Source organism: Papaver somniferum, unplaced genomic scaffold, assembly GCF_003573695.1.
Source record: "Papaver somniferum cultivar HN1 unplaced genomic scaffold, ASM357369v1 unplaced-scaffold_115, whole genome shotgun sequence".
Lineage (NCBI taxonomy): Eukaryota > Viridiplantae > Streptophyta > Magnoliopsida > Ranunculales > Papaveraceae > Papaver > Papaver somniferum.
Genome location: NW_020620492.1, coordinates 291,717 through 303,768, shown reverse-complemented (window position 1 = coordinate 303,768; position 12,052 = coordinate 291,717). Strand labels below are relative to the sequence as shown.

The 12,052-nt window shown below is 36.8% G+C and overlaps 2 protein-coding genes across 2 annotated transcripts; both read right to left on the bottom strand.

The window, feature by feature from the left end:
• Positions 1–2,822: 2,822 nt before the first annotated feature.
• On the bottom strand, positions 2,823–4,830 carry LOC113329021 (cation/H(+) antiporter 14-like). Its single transcript, XM_026575991.1, has 2 exons — positions 4,070–4,830; positions 2,823–3,981 (listed from the first exon to the last, which is right to left on the bottom strand). Exons 1-2 carry the CDS (start codon positions 4,388–4,390, stop codon positions 2,893–2,895), a joined length of 1,410 nt encoding a protein of 469 aa, XP_026431776.1. The 5' UTR covers positions 4,391–4,830; the 3' UTR covers positions 2,823–2,892.
• Positions 4,831–6,191: 1,361 nt separating this feature from the next.
• On the bottom strand, positions 6,192–8,649 carry LOC113328990 (cation/H(+) antiporter 15-like). Its single transcript, XM_026575969.1, has 3 exons — positions 8,617–8,649; positions 7,505–8,512; positions 6,192–7,399 (listed from the first exon to the last, which is right to left on the bottom strand). Exons 2-3 carry the CDS (start codon positions 8,357–8,359, stop codon positions 6,323–6,325), a joined length of 1,932 nt encoding a protein of 643 aa, XP_026431754.1. The 5' UTR covers positions 8,360–8,512; positions 8,617–8,649; the 3' UTR covers positions 6,192–6,322.
• Positions 8,650–12,052: the final 3,403 nt, after the last annotated feature.

Sequence of the window (12,052 nt, the reverse complement as noted above, 5' to 3'; positions counted from 1 at the left end):
ATTTCACTTTTGTGTTCAAAATCCAAACTAAATTTGGGTACGAAGCCTATGCTAGCCAGTTAAGCATTGACTTATAAGTTTACGGTTCCAAGTCTACCACGTAAAACAATCAATCACACAAAGATATCACAAGAATCAACTACGTTCACATCATCAGTTTTTCCGTTAAGCTTATATAGACCCAAAGTCCTATAACTCTTGCTTAAAAAATCACTGCCTAGTTACAACAAGTTTTCCAGATTCAATTAAGATCTTAAATATTTTTCCATCTACAACAGAACAAGATACAAGATTTTCGCATATGCTCGGAACATGAAAACTTCATTCAATGTGAGAATATTACAGATATGAGCTTCTGCTCGACCTTTTCCTTTTATGCAACCTCTATTGCATATGAGTTACTCAATAAGAGTTTCTCGACATCCCCTATCCTATGATAGGAGGTGAACAGGTCTCTGTTTCAACAAACATTCTTGGTGGCTCCAGAGTCCACCTACTGGTCTCTCACATTGGTTATTAAAATAACTTCCGACATCATGCCACCAAACTCGTTCTAGTTTGTTTCAACTAAATTAGCATTAACTTTCTACTTATTAAGGTTTTTATGTTGTCTACAATTTACTGCCGCGTGGCCAGGAATTTTACAAACATAACACTCACCCTTAACTAAAGTAATTCCGGATTCAGGTTTACGAAATATACCTTTATCATGAAGACCATGCTTAGAGTTGCGTTCGATGTTCTCACCTTTGCCATCTTTGGAAGATTTGTTTCCAACCACATGCGGATATTAGCCATGTCCCTCGGAGATGACACCTTTATTCACAAATCACAATTCCAAATCAGAAAGTAAAATATGAGTTTTGAAGATAACATCTATATACAAACTTCGTTTGAATCAGCGTTTCAAAAAACTCATGGTTACCCCACAAAAATTAATTTAGTTAACAACAATTTTCTGCTCGTCAGAATTTTTCAGAAACGTTTTTCTGTTTTGTAAAATATCAAAAAAATACTTTTACAACTCCAAAAATTCTGAAATTTTACGCGGGTAACTATCAGGATGTCGACTACGTTGTGTCAAAATGGTTCATCGAAATTACTTCTAGATTAAAAGATAAAATTGAAACTCTACAGCTGACTAGAAATTCGTTTTTGTTTTTCACTCCACAATTAACATCCATGATTCACAAACCAATCAATCGTTTTCGATTATTACAAATACTAATGTCTTAAGATTGTTGGGTGAAATAATCAAAAACAAAGAAAAATCAAATAAGCAAAAGTTATTGATACTTAGCTCCTTTATAATGGAAGTGATTGCTTTGACGAAACGAACAAGCTCCCCGTATCTCCGCAACAGCAACAAGGCAAAACTTTGGAAAACAGAGTGAGTCACGTGTTCAACACGCTGTCCTTAAGACATTAGCGCCCGGCTACACTCAAGAGTGATGCTATAGCCCTCACAAGACGGATATCTCCAGGATAAAACACCCTAATACAGTAGTATATGCTCAACTTGAGCTTGGCAACTCCGAAAAAACCGTTAAGGAAAATCGCAAATGCTTAAAAAAAAACGCTATAAAATATTTTTCCTTAGGGGTCCCTCTAAAATATAGAGCAACCCCTTTCCCATGATTTTACAAAAGTAGTGAATTTCTTTATATAATGGAATAAAACAATTTAAGAAGAGGAATTCCCCGATGTGGGACTAAAAAGCTTATATAATCTCTTAAAACAACTAAAAAGTGGAAACTCCACAATGTGGGACTAATAAGTTTTTCATTCACAAATAAAACAATAAATTAATTTTATTTAGTTAAACACATTAAAATAATAATTAATAAATATTGTTCCAACAGTATGCACATATTTTAAGTAAATTGAATGTTCACTTTTTCTCAGAGGATTCTCGTCTATATTCACAATGACATGATTACATGGTCCTAGTGCAGATGGACTGATATAGTTGTGGTGTACTGCCAATGCTCAAAACTGAAGTTTGTTTTGTAATTAGGAAGGATAGTACAGAGATGTGATCGACAATTACATGAGCTAAATGGTGTCATATCCTTCCGTCGATCTTAAATAATGCGTCCCAATTTGATTGTTTAATCTATTACTCAATTGAAAGCTTAGATCTTCATTCCGCATTGCACAAGAAAGGAATGCGTTATCTAACCAAATAAGAAAAAAGTGAAGGAAGAGTCTATTTTTGAAGCAAGAAAACTAAGATAACATTAAGGGAAAATTGGGAAAATGCCTCAATATAGGGTATAATGTTGGAAATCTGCCCCAGCTTTAAAAATATCGGAAAAATGCCTCATTCGGTTAACTTTGACATACAACTCAGTTAAGTGACAGGCGTAACACCATCATCACCGCTAGAACCACCACCAAAACCGCCGCCACCACCATCTGAACCTTAAACTTTGAACTCTAAATCCTAAATCATGAATTTTGAGCTGAACCCTGAGTTTTGAAGGGTATATTTGTCTTTTTCTTTGTGTGTGTGAACTCACACATGTGACTTAACTGAGTTTTTTGACGGAATTGTTGGGGCAGATTTCCAACATTGCACCTCATAATAGGGCATCTTCCCAATTTTCCCCAACATTAATCTACACCCACTTTTGAGGATGTGACGCTAAGTTGGATGTGCCATGAGTCCAGTGAGGACAGTTTTTACAGCTAACGGTTGGATTAACTGTCAAGATAAATCTCGGGTTTAACTTGATAAAATCATCTTAGAAGAAGAAATCTATAAAACCAAAAACAAAAAATGATCTAATCTGCAAGTTGTGTTGTATTACATACCTAGCTAGAACCATTTACATCAACATACGTCATAATCAAAAGTGCAGATGACTATACTAAACATCCTCCTCATCCTCAGTTGGTACTTGTATATCGACAAATAATTTTTCTACAAACGCCTACTGTTGCATTACCAAAACGGAAAAGATCTCCAATCACACCAAGTTCTTTGAAAACACACCATTCATCAAGTCCATGCAAAATTGGTGAGCTACTATCATGTCGTCTCCCAACAATTATGAAGTCGTAAGAGTCTTCCAGGCATTTGATTCTACTTGCTGTATCTGCACAATCTGTTACATCTTCTTCCTTGTAAACAATGTTTTCGGTGTTCATAATTTTGTCCCATAAATAACCTATCAATTCATCATCTTTTTTTTTTGCATTTTGGTTTGGCTTTATATGCGTGAATCGAAAAACAGAGAGTTGTAAATTGGGCTTATCTGCCATTCTCATACTATATGCTAGTGCCTCTCGATCATCAGCACCTCCGATATAAATCATGGCAATATTATGCAAACTCATGGAAACATCAATAGCAGCTCCAGAACTATTTTTGTGGTCAAAGAGTATCCCAACTGAGCAAGGTGGTTTTTGTAAAATATTTCGGTTGACCGTCCGATAAAGATGTTCGTCTAACTCACTGAAAGGTATGGTCACCAGATTCGTCCTCTTTTTCATTGCTATCTGAGATACGTCGTTATCCATACTTGAGAACGGTGATATTGCAGTGAAACATTGCCCTATTGTGTATCCTTCATTCTGTTGTTCGAACTGGTGGAAGGCATTTATAATTTTATCTGAAGAATTACGGCTGTTGGCTCGTGTAAATTGTTTTTTCTTTTGTTCTCTGTGTTCAATGAGGAGGGAAGTTGCACGACCAACTAGCTCAACGAGGTGCAAAACATATATACATACAAAGCTTTCTTTGGTAATTGGATTAGTGGCTTCAAGGAAATTGAGGATGCTGGGGACGTTTTCTTGATTGTAAACACAAGCCAGTATGCGCAGCTCACTGTTGACAGCAGAATTTAGGATGGTTTGTCTCTTGTAGCCCGCGTACCTCCTCGAAGGATGATATAGATGTTTCACTATCGGCGTAGTTACCATTGTTATCAATAGATTTGTGAAGATCATTATTGTGTAAGTTTGTTGACTCATCAACTGCAATCAAACGTTAAAGTTAAAATATAAAGTTAAAATATTAGTGGTATATATATCAGATGCTAAGTGCTTATACTATGTAACTAACCTCTGCTTCAACCATGGCCATTAAATACAACATGTAGAATATCCCGTCGCAGTTTAAAAGGAGAGCGAGACACAAGGAATCCTCTATAGGCATCCGAAAGTAGAGGGAAGCCGATATTACTACAATAATCTTTGCAGAGTAAGCAAGCAACATCATTATCTCCACAACTACAAAACTTTCCCAAATGACTTTGAATGGCTGTACGCGATAACCTGCTATTATGTAAGATGGCGGCAAGAGCACAAAGGTGTCGAAGCACTCGAGCTTTTTCTGAACAGCTTCTGCTATAGGTGACCCAACAGGTACCGTTAGCCCAATCATAAGTGGTCCAAGAGAAGGATCTATGCCAATGAACTGACTAAAAAATGAAATTCCATAACGCTAAGAAGGATGAAAGAAACATGACCTTCCTTCAAAGTTCTTCCTTCTGGAGTACTTCTATTCATCCACGACATCACTGGCCGTAAAATGAATAAAATGGCAGTTATAATGAAAATTTTACTTATCCACGACAATAACAACGTCCTTTGCTTCAAATGAGTGGCTTCTAAATATAAGGTGTGTGAAAAATCAAAAAACCAATTGCTCAATCCAGTGATTATCGAAATGGCCAGGCCTAGACGACCAATCTCCGAGTTGAGGAGGTTCAAGTCAGCAACAGCACAAGCAGTATCATAGAAGGACGAGCAAGATAGTGTCAGTTGAACGAATCCGAGAGAATCGCTCATATTCTGTCCCATCGTGACAGTTTTTCTTATAATGGCTAAAATAGCTGTATTAAAAAGTAAAGGGATGAGGAAAGTACAGCAGCCTATGACCATAGTTGATGTACTTGCTTTCGTAATCATATCCATGTCCGTCTTCACTCCAACAAGGAAATTGAAAAAAACTAACCCAATGAAGGAGATAAGTTCCATTAAGCCCATCCCTCCTGAATCGCGAAACAGGTCTTGTAATGTTTTTGTACTTCCCAGGACAACCGGGCCTATCACGATACCAGCCTGAAACATGCAAAAGACATTTCAAATACTATCTGAGTTACATAAATTGATACCATTTTGATGACAGAATAAGAAATCATTACAAAGACTGATGAAACATATTTAATCTGGTCCAATTGACGAAGGAAAAAGTTGAAGGTTCCGATGAAGAAAATACAAAGGCCAATCTGCAACATTTCAAAAGAAAAGGAACCATGCTCAAACATTTCTTTGGTAGGCTTCTGGCATCCGAAATCATTCATCCTGCTTTCCTAACCTTCAACCTGGTTCAATATTTTTTTTGTTTCTGCGTACCGAGCGCTAGAATAACGTTTTGTAACTAGGCCCTTACCTCGTGCTACCCAGACTCATTAAAAGTTATTTACTATGAATTTCACCATTTGCTCTCACTTGATTGCTTTTCAATATGGTTGAATTAGATAAAAATAAGAACAGTAAACAAAAAAAAAAAAAAAAACAAAAAAAAAGGGGTTTCAAAGTCAAAGTAAAAATGTAGGAACGGATTTGATTACTGGGACAAGAATGATTTGCGGGGATGTATATTAATTTAACCATAAGTATCCCATTCATTTCACTAGTTTGTAGCTTTGACTATTGCAATTAAATCTTATACAATCTCTTAAGGTGACTAGGTCACTATTGTACGTGACACTCGATTCCGGTTTGTACTTAACTCATTAATTAATCCCTGGATCCGTCTTTATGTTTTCGCTGTGTGCACACATTTTTTACAGACGGTCTTATTCCGAAAAATATCAAGACAAATTTTGGACCTCGGAGTGACCTCGGAGTGTCTTGCCATTGTGTGCACAACGTAAACTCCTTCCTCTCTACTATATGCAAAGAGACACATGACTTGTCCATAGGGAACAGTTCATTTTTGTAGTATTATGTTGGGAGTGTTAGAGGATTCCGGTCGATAGTGACAATGACAATGATCGCATGATATATCGTAGTGTAGAGGGACTGATGCAGTTGTAGTGTACATTGGCAACGGTAAAATCTATAGTTTGGTTGGTGTAATTAGGGGATAGAAATGAGCATTGGAATAGTTAAATGTCGGGTTTAACTTATTGTTTTCATCTTTGAAGAAAAAATCTATAAGATAAAAAATTGACCTAACTGCAACTTGCGTTGTACATACCTACCTAGAACCATTTACATCCGACGTCAAAATCAAAAGTGCAAACGACTGTACTACATTATGCTCGTCTTGTATCGACAAAGAATTTGTACTAATTTAACTAAAGACCTATTGTTGCATTACCAAAAGAGAAAATCCCCCTTGAAAACTAGATGTCGCAAAAAGATCTCCAACCACACCAAGTTCTTTGTAGACGCACCATTCATCGAGTCCATGCAAAATTGGCGAATCATCTTCATGTCTTCTTCCGACCAATATGAAGTCGTAAGTCTCTTCCAGGGATTTGATTCTACTTGCTGTATCTGCACAATCTGTTAGTGCTTCTTCAATGTACTCAATATTTACGGTGTTCTCGATTGTTTGCCACAACTCATTAATCAATTCGTCATCTTTTTTAGTATTTTTATCATCACGTAATTTTGTATGTGTGAATCTAAAAACCGAGAGCTTTAAGTTGGGATTATCATCGGCCATTCTCATACCATATGCTAATGCTTCTCGATCATCGGGTCCTCCTATGAAAATCATGGCAACACTGTGGCAACTGCTTATGGAAGCATCAACAACAGGTTTCACCCCATCTATGTGGTCAACGAGTATCCCCACTGAGCAAGGTGCCTCATGCAAAACACTTTGGTTGATTGCGCGAAAAGGATGTTCAGCTAACTCACCAAAGGGTATGACCAACAGATGTGTCCTGGTTTCCATTGCTACGTGACACACATCATTATGCATGCCCTCGATCGGTGATACTGCAGTGTAAGCTTGCCCAATTGAGAAGCCTGGGTTCTGTTCTGCAAAGTGATTGAAGGCATTGATAATTTTTTCTGATGTATTACGGCTTTGACTGCGTGTAATTTTCTTTTTCTTTTGTTTATGTCTAACGAGGACGGAAGCTGCGCGTCCAATCAGCTCAACGAGGTGCAAGATATAGATGCACACAGTGCTATCTTTTGTTGGATTAGTTGCTTCAAGGAAGTTGAGGATGCTTGGAACGTTTTCTTGGTTGTAAACACAAGCAAGTATTCGAAGCTCTTCCTTGACAGAAGAGTTCTGAATAGTTTGTCTCTTGTAGCTTGTGTACCTACTCGAAGGATCATAAAAAAATTTCACTATAGGTGTGCATACCATCGTTATCAAAATACTTGTGAGAAGCATGTACGTGTAAGTTGGTTGGTCGATAAACTGCATGGAACCAAAGGTTAATACATTAGAGTGGTATAATTAATTACTATATGCCGGGAAATACCAACCATATCAAGAATTTCAAGTAAGGAAACGACTTATTACCTTCTCTCTATCCATTGAAATACAAAATATGAGGTAAAATATGCCAGCACAGTTTAATATGAGACCGAGCAAGAAGGAGTCTTGAATAGGAAACTGGCAGTAGAGTGAAGACAACATTACTGCAATAATCTTCGAAAAACAAGCAAAGAATATCATAAACTCCACAATTACCCAATTCCTTAACTTGGATTCGAACTTTTGTACTTTATAACCTGCTACAATGTAAATAGTTGGCATGAGCACATAGGTAACGAAGCAGTCGAGCTTTTTTTGAACAGCTATTCCCACAGGAGTCCCAACAGGTACCACCAGTCCAAGCATAAGTGGTCCGAACATCCCGTGTTGCCCAACGAACTCGCTGTAAAATGCAACTCCCAAGACAGTGCTAATGATCACGGAAACATAACCCTCCCTCAATGTTTTTCCTTCTGGAGTTTTTCTATTCATCCACGAAACTACTGGACGTACAATGAATAGGACGAATATCAACAAGGCAAATTTACTTATCACTGAAATTATCAGTAATTTTCGCTTCATTGCCATGAATTCAGCTATTAAGGTGAGTCCAAAAGCGAACCCCCAACTGAACAACCCGGTGATTATCGAAATGGCCAAGGCTAGACGACCTATCTCTGAGTTGAGGAGGTTCATGTCATTGACGGCACAAGCCGTATCATAGAAAGAAGTGGTAGATACCGCCAGTGAAATGAATTTGAGAGAATCGCTCAGTTCATTTTCCATCGTAATGGTTTTCATGATCACGACACTCAGAACTGCATTGACGAGTAGAGGGAAAATGAAAGTAGAAAAGCCTATGATGTAAGTTGTTTTTCTTGCATTCACCACCATATTCATGTCTGTTTTCACTCCAACAAGGAATGAGAAGCACGTCAACGTAATAAATGAAATAAGTTCGACTAAGCCAAGCCATTCTGAATTCTCCGCTATCGCTTGAAAATATTTCGTGCTACCCAAGAATGGACCTATGATCCCTACCGCAATACCAGCCTGAAACAGCCTCATTCGTGTAAGCAAAAGAGGTAAATTCATATACTAGAATTTGTTTGAATTTTAGCCGATAAAAAAGAAAAATCAAAACAAGGAATCCTTACAAAGGCTGATGAAACATATTTAATTTGGTCCAAATGACCAAGAAGGACGTTAAGATTCCCGTGAGCAAAATAGCAATGCCTATCTGCAGTTGTAGAAAAGGAAAGGTAGCATCCTCGAATATTCCTTTACTGTCTTGACACTGAAAACTAACCATCCTGTTTTTCTAACCTTCAATTATCCAGTTGAATAATATATCCTATCGATTTTGTGTGCAGCACGATCACCTGTAGTACTAGCAACTAGGCCCTGACCCTCATGTGTGCATGCACCCAGCTAGACTCATCAAAGTTAAAGCTCTCCATTTTTTTATTGGCTTAGCTGTATTTTCTTGGTTGATTGGATTACAGAGAAAAGGGAAAGAAAGAAGAAGAATTGAGTTGCAAAGAGAGAAATACAAGATTAGTTTTTGAGAAAATGTTGGAATGGATTTGAATGCTGGGATAAGAAAAATTTGCGGGGTAATGAATTGTTCTAACCATAAATATGTCCCATGCATGCATTTCACTAGTTTGTAGCTTTGACCCAAAGTCTTTTGCATCGGTAATAACTAAAAATAGGCTGGTAATTATTTCAGCAATCAGCAGTCACCCTCCCTCTTCTGTATGAGAAAACGAAAACACTCCTAGTACTCTAGAGTGTAGTCCAATACGCGTCATTCAAGCCATTGATCCTATATAGCTTTCGTATGAAATCCACTGTTCTTTGAGTTAGAGTTAAGACTGTGTCTTGCATGGGTTCAAGAGCGTTCAATTCCATGAAAAAGTAATAAGCTTATACTCCAGTAGTTACTAATCAAATGTTGACCCGTTGACCAGTATAAACCTGATTCAGCGGCTTATTTCTTCGTTTTTATGATGCCCGGCAACAAATCCGAGTCACTTACGATTGCATGCAGTCCAGGGCATTCATACTTTTGGATTGCGTGGTCCAACATATGTATTATTTAGTTTAATGCGACATTGTTAGCACGTCCTCATAAGAAGAAGGCAACTGGTTCATTATTTTTCCATTTTGAACAAGACCAGAGGGAAATTTATTCATTAAAAAAAAGAAAAACATAAAATAAGGGGCGGAAGCCGCAGAACCAAACCCCCAAGAGATGAAATAAGCTACAAGAAAAAAGCCAAATGGTTTGTTGGTAGATTTTGCATTCCTTCAAATGCAAATGCGATTACAAATACTCTTTTTTTTATTTTGCCAAAGAACTTTAATTTCTCAAACTGATTTGTTTCCATACAGACATTAAGTAAACATCAACTCGCTCTCTTCCGTATTTTCCTCAGATAGAGTCCATCTCCTTTACCATGGAAAATTTTCAACAAAGACTTGCACAATTATCCGTCGAAGTATTAGAACATGTAACTGCAAACCCTCTGACTGACATCGAGAGTGGCGACGTGAGAGGATCAAAGAACAAAGATTTATCCAAGAAAGGAAGATTAATATTGGCTGTTGCAGCTTTTGTATTCTCAATATCATCTTTGTTCATCATCATAATAAAGCTCACTGGATACCTTCATCATCACGAAAAACTCAAGTAATCTTATCTAAATCAAATCCAGTTTTCATTTCATTATTATATCTCCCCATTCGTGTTGGGCTAAAACCATGCGGAAGCGATTTGCACAGCTACACAGTGATACTCTAAATATTACAAAGAACACTAGGAAAAAAAAGAGACGAGAATTTAACGAAGTTGAATCCTAGGAAAAAATAAGAGATTTATATATTATGGTCGAAGATAACATATAAACTAAACCCTAGAAGAATTTTTTTGGTGTGTTTTTTTTACTTTCTCTAATAGGCTATTTATACTAGTTATTAGGTCTCCTATACATTGAGTTTCCTAAAAACTAGGATCAAATTAGCCGTCTCCAATTGAGTATCCTATAAACCAGGACTCAATGACCGACTACACCCAATGACCGACTTCAAAACAAGCCTAAACTTTAGGACCAAGTATGTGAGTTTAAACAAACTCAAACTCTGTAAGTACTTTATATTTTTTCATTTCATTACATCGGTTGCTCTTAATATGTGTCATGCCAATCATGGACTCACGGGGTTTTGGAATTTCGAGGTGCAGGTACATGTTCGCCATTGACATCATTTCCACAGTATACACAGGTTTTCAAGTTGCACGCAAAATCATCAGTTAACCACCGGAAAATCTCTGTTTGATGAGCGCACCACTGGATTTATCAATTTTTTTTGGAGATCTGGTTAGAAATGGAGACATTGTTGAATGTGAATATCTGGTCTAGTTTTACAAGGGGACTGTTTTTCTTATTTTTGTTTGTTTATGGCTAACTTTGCAGATTATATCATACTTGTTAATATCTGCTGCATCGACGGCAGTTGTCAGTCATGATATCTGGTTATTACAAGCTCCCTCTGTTAAATACTAATACATAAGGAGACTGACGAATCGGGGTATTTTATCTTGAGCAAAGCCAAATTCAGTTTTGTAATTTTCACTTTCTGTGGCATCTCTTATGATGTTTTTGTGAATGTTTTCTTTTTTTGTTTTTTTTGATCGGCATGTTTTCGTGAAATCTTAGGATTTGTTTGTCACCGAACATATAAATGTTGCTCTTTATTTCCATAGATCAAACACTATCCCACACAGTATCTTGTAATCAATAATATCCTCATGGACCATACTTATAATCCCCGCTGGCATAAGATTCCATCAGTTAAGCAATTTCAAAATGATTTTTAGAATTAAAACTAAATAAATCTACTTTTGATGAGACGGATAGTTTATGCTCATGACTTTTAACCAGGGGCGAATCTACACTGTCCTACTGGCCCCCTACATTTTTGGAAAAAAAGAAAACCGAATGTAATTTTCATTAAAAATTGAGTGATTACCTGTCACACAATCTTCAAATTAGTGTTTACACGCAAAGAAAATCAAAATATGTGTTTACACAAATACCTAGGTAATTATGTATTTATAACCAAATACAGGATCGTTCTAGACTTTTAACTATGAAAAGATCGTTGTGTAAACACTATTTTGAAGATTCTTATTTGTCAAAACTAGTCATAAAAATTCAAGGTGACCAAATTTGTGGTACAAAAACCCCACTCAAATGTTGGGATTTATTAGAATTCCATCTTAAACTAAATTGATACAAAAATCTCAAATTTTAAAAAATTGCTACAAAAACCCTAAATTTCAAAATTGGTTTCCTCAAATTTTATAATGAAATCAAAAATTGGTTTCGTCAAATTCTATTGGGTTTCATCAAATTTTATGATGAAACCAAATTGGTTTTTTGTGGATGGATAGTGGCACCTTTGAAGTTATAACTCGCGGGTTGTATAAACCCTATTCCCTTTTTCATTAAAACCTGTGCCCCCACGATTCAAGTACCCGGATTCTTCGCAAACTACCACTACAAAATAGGTGGCTTCTAGGGACGACCA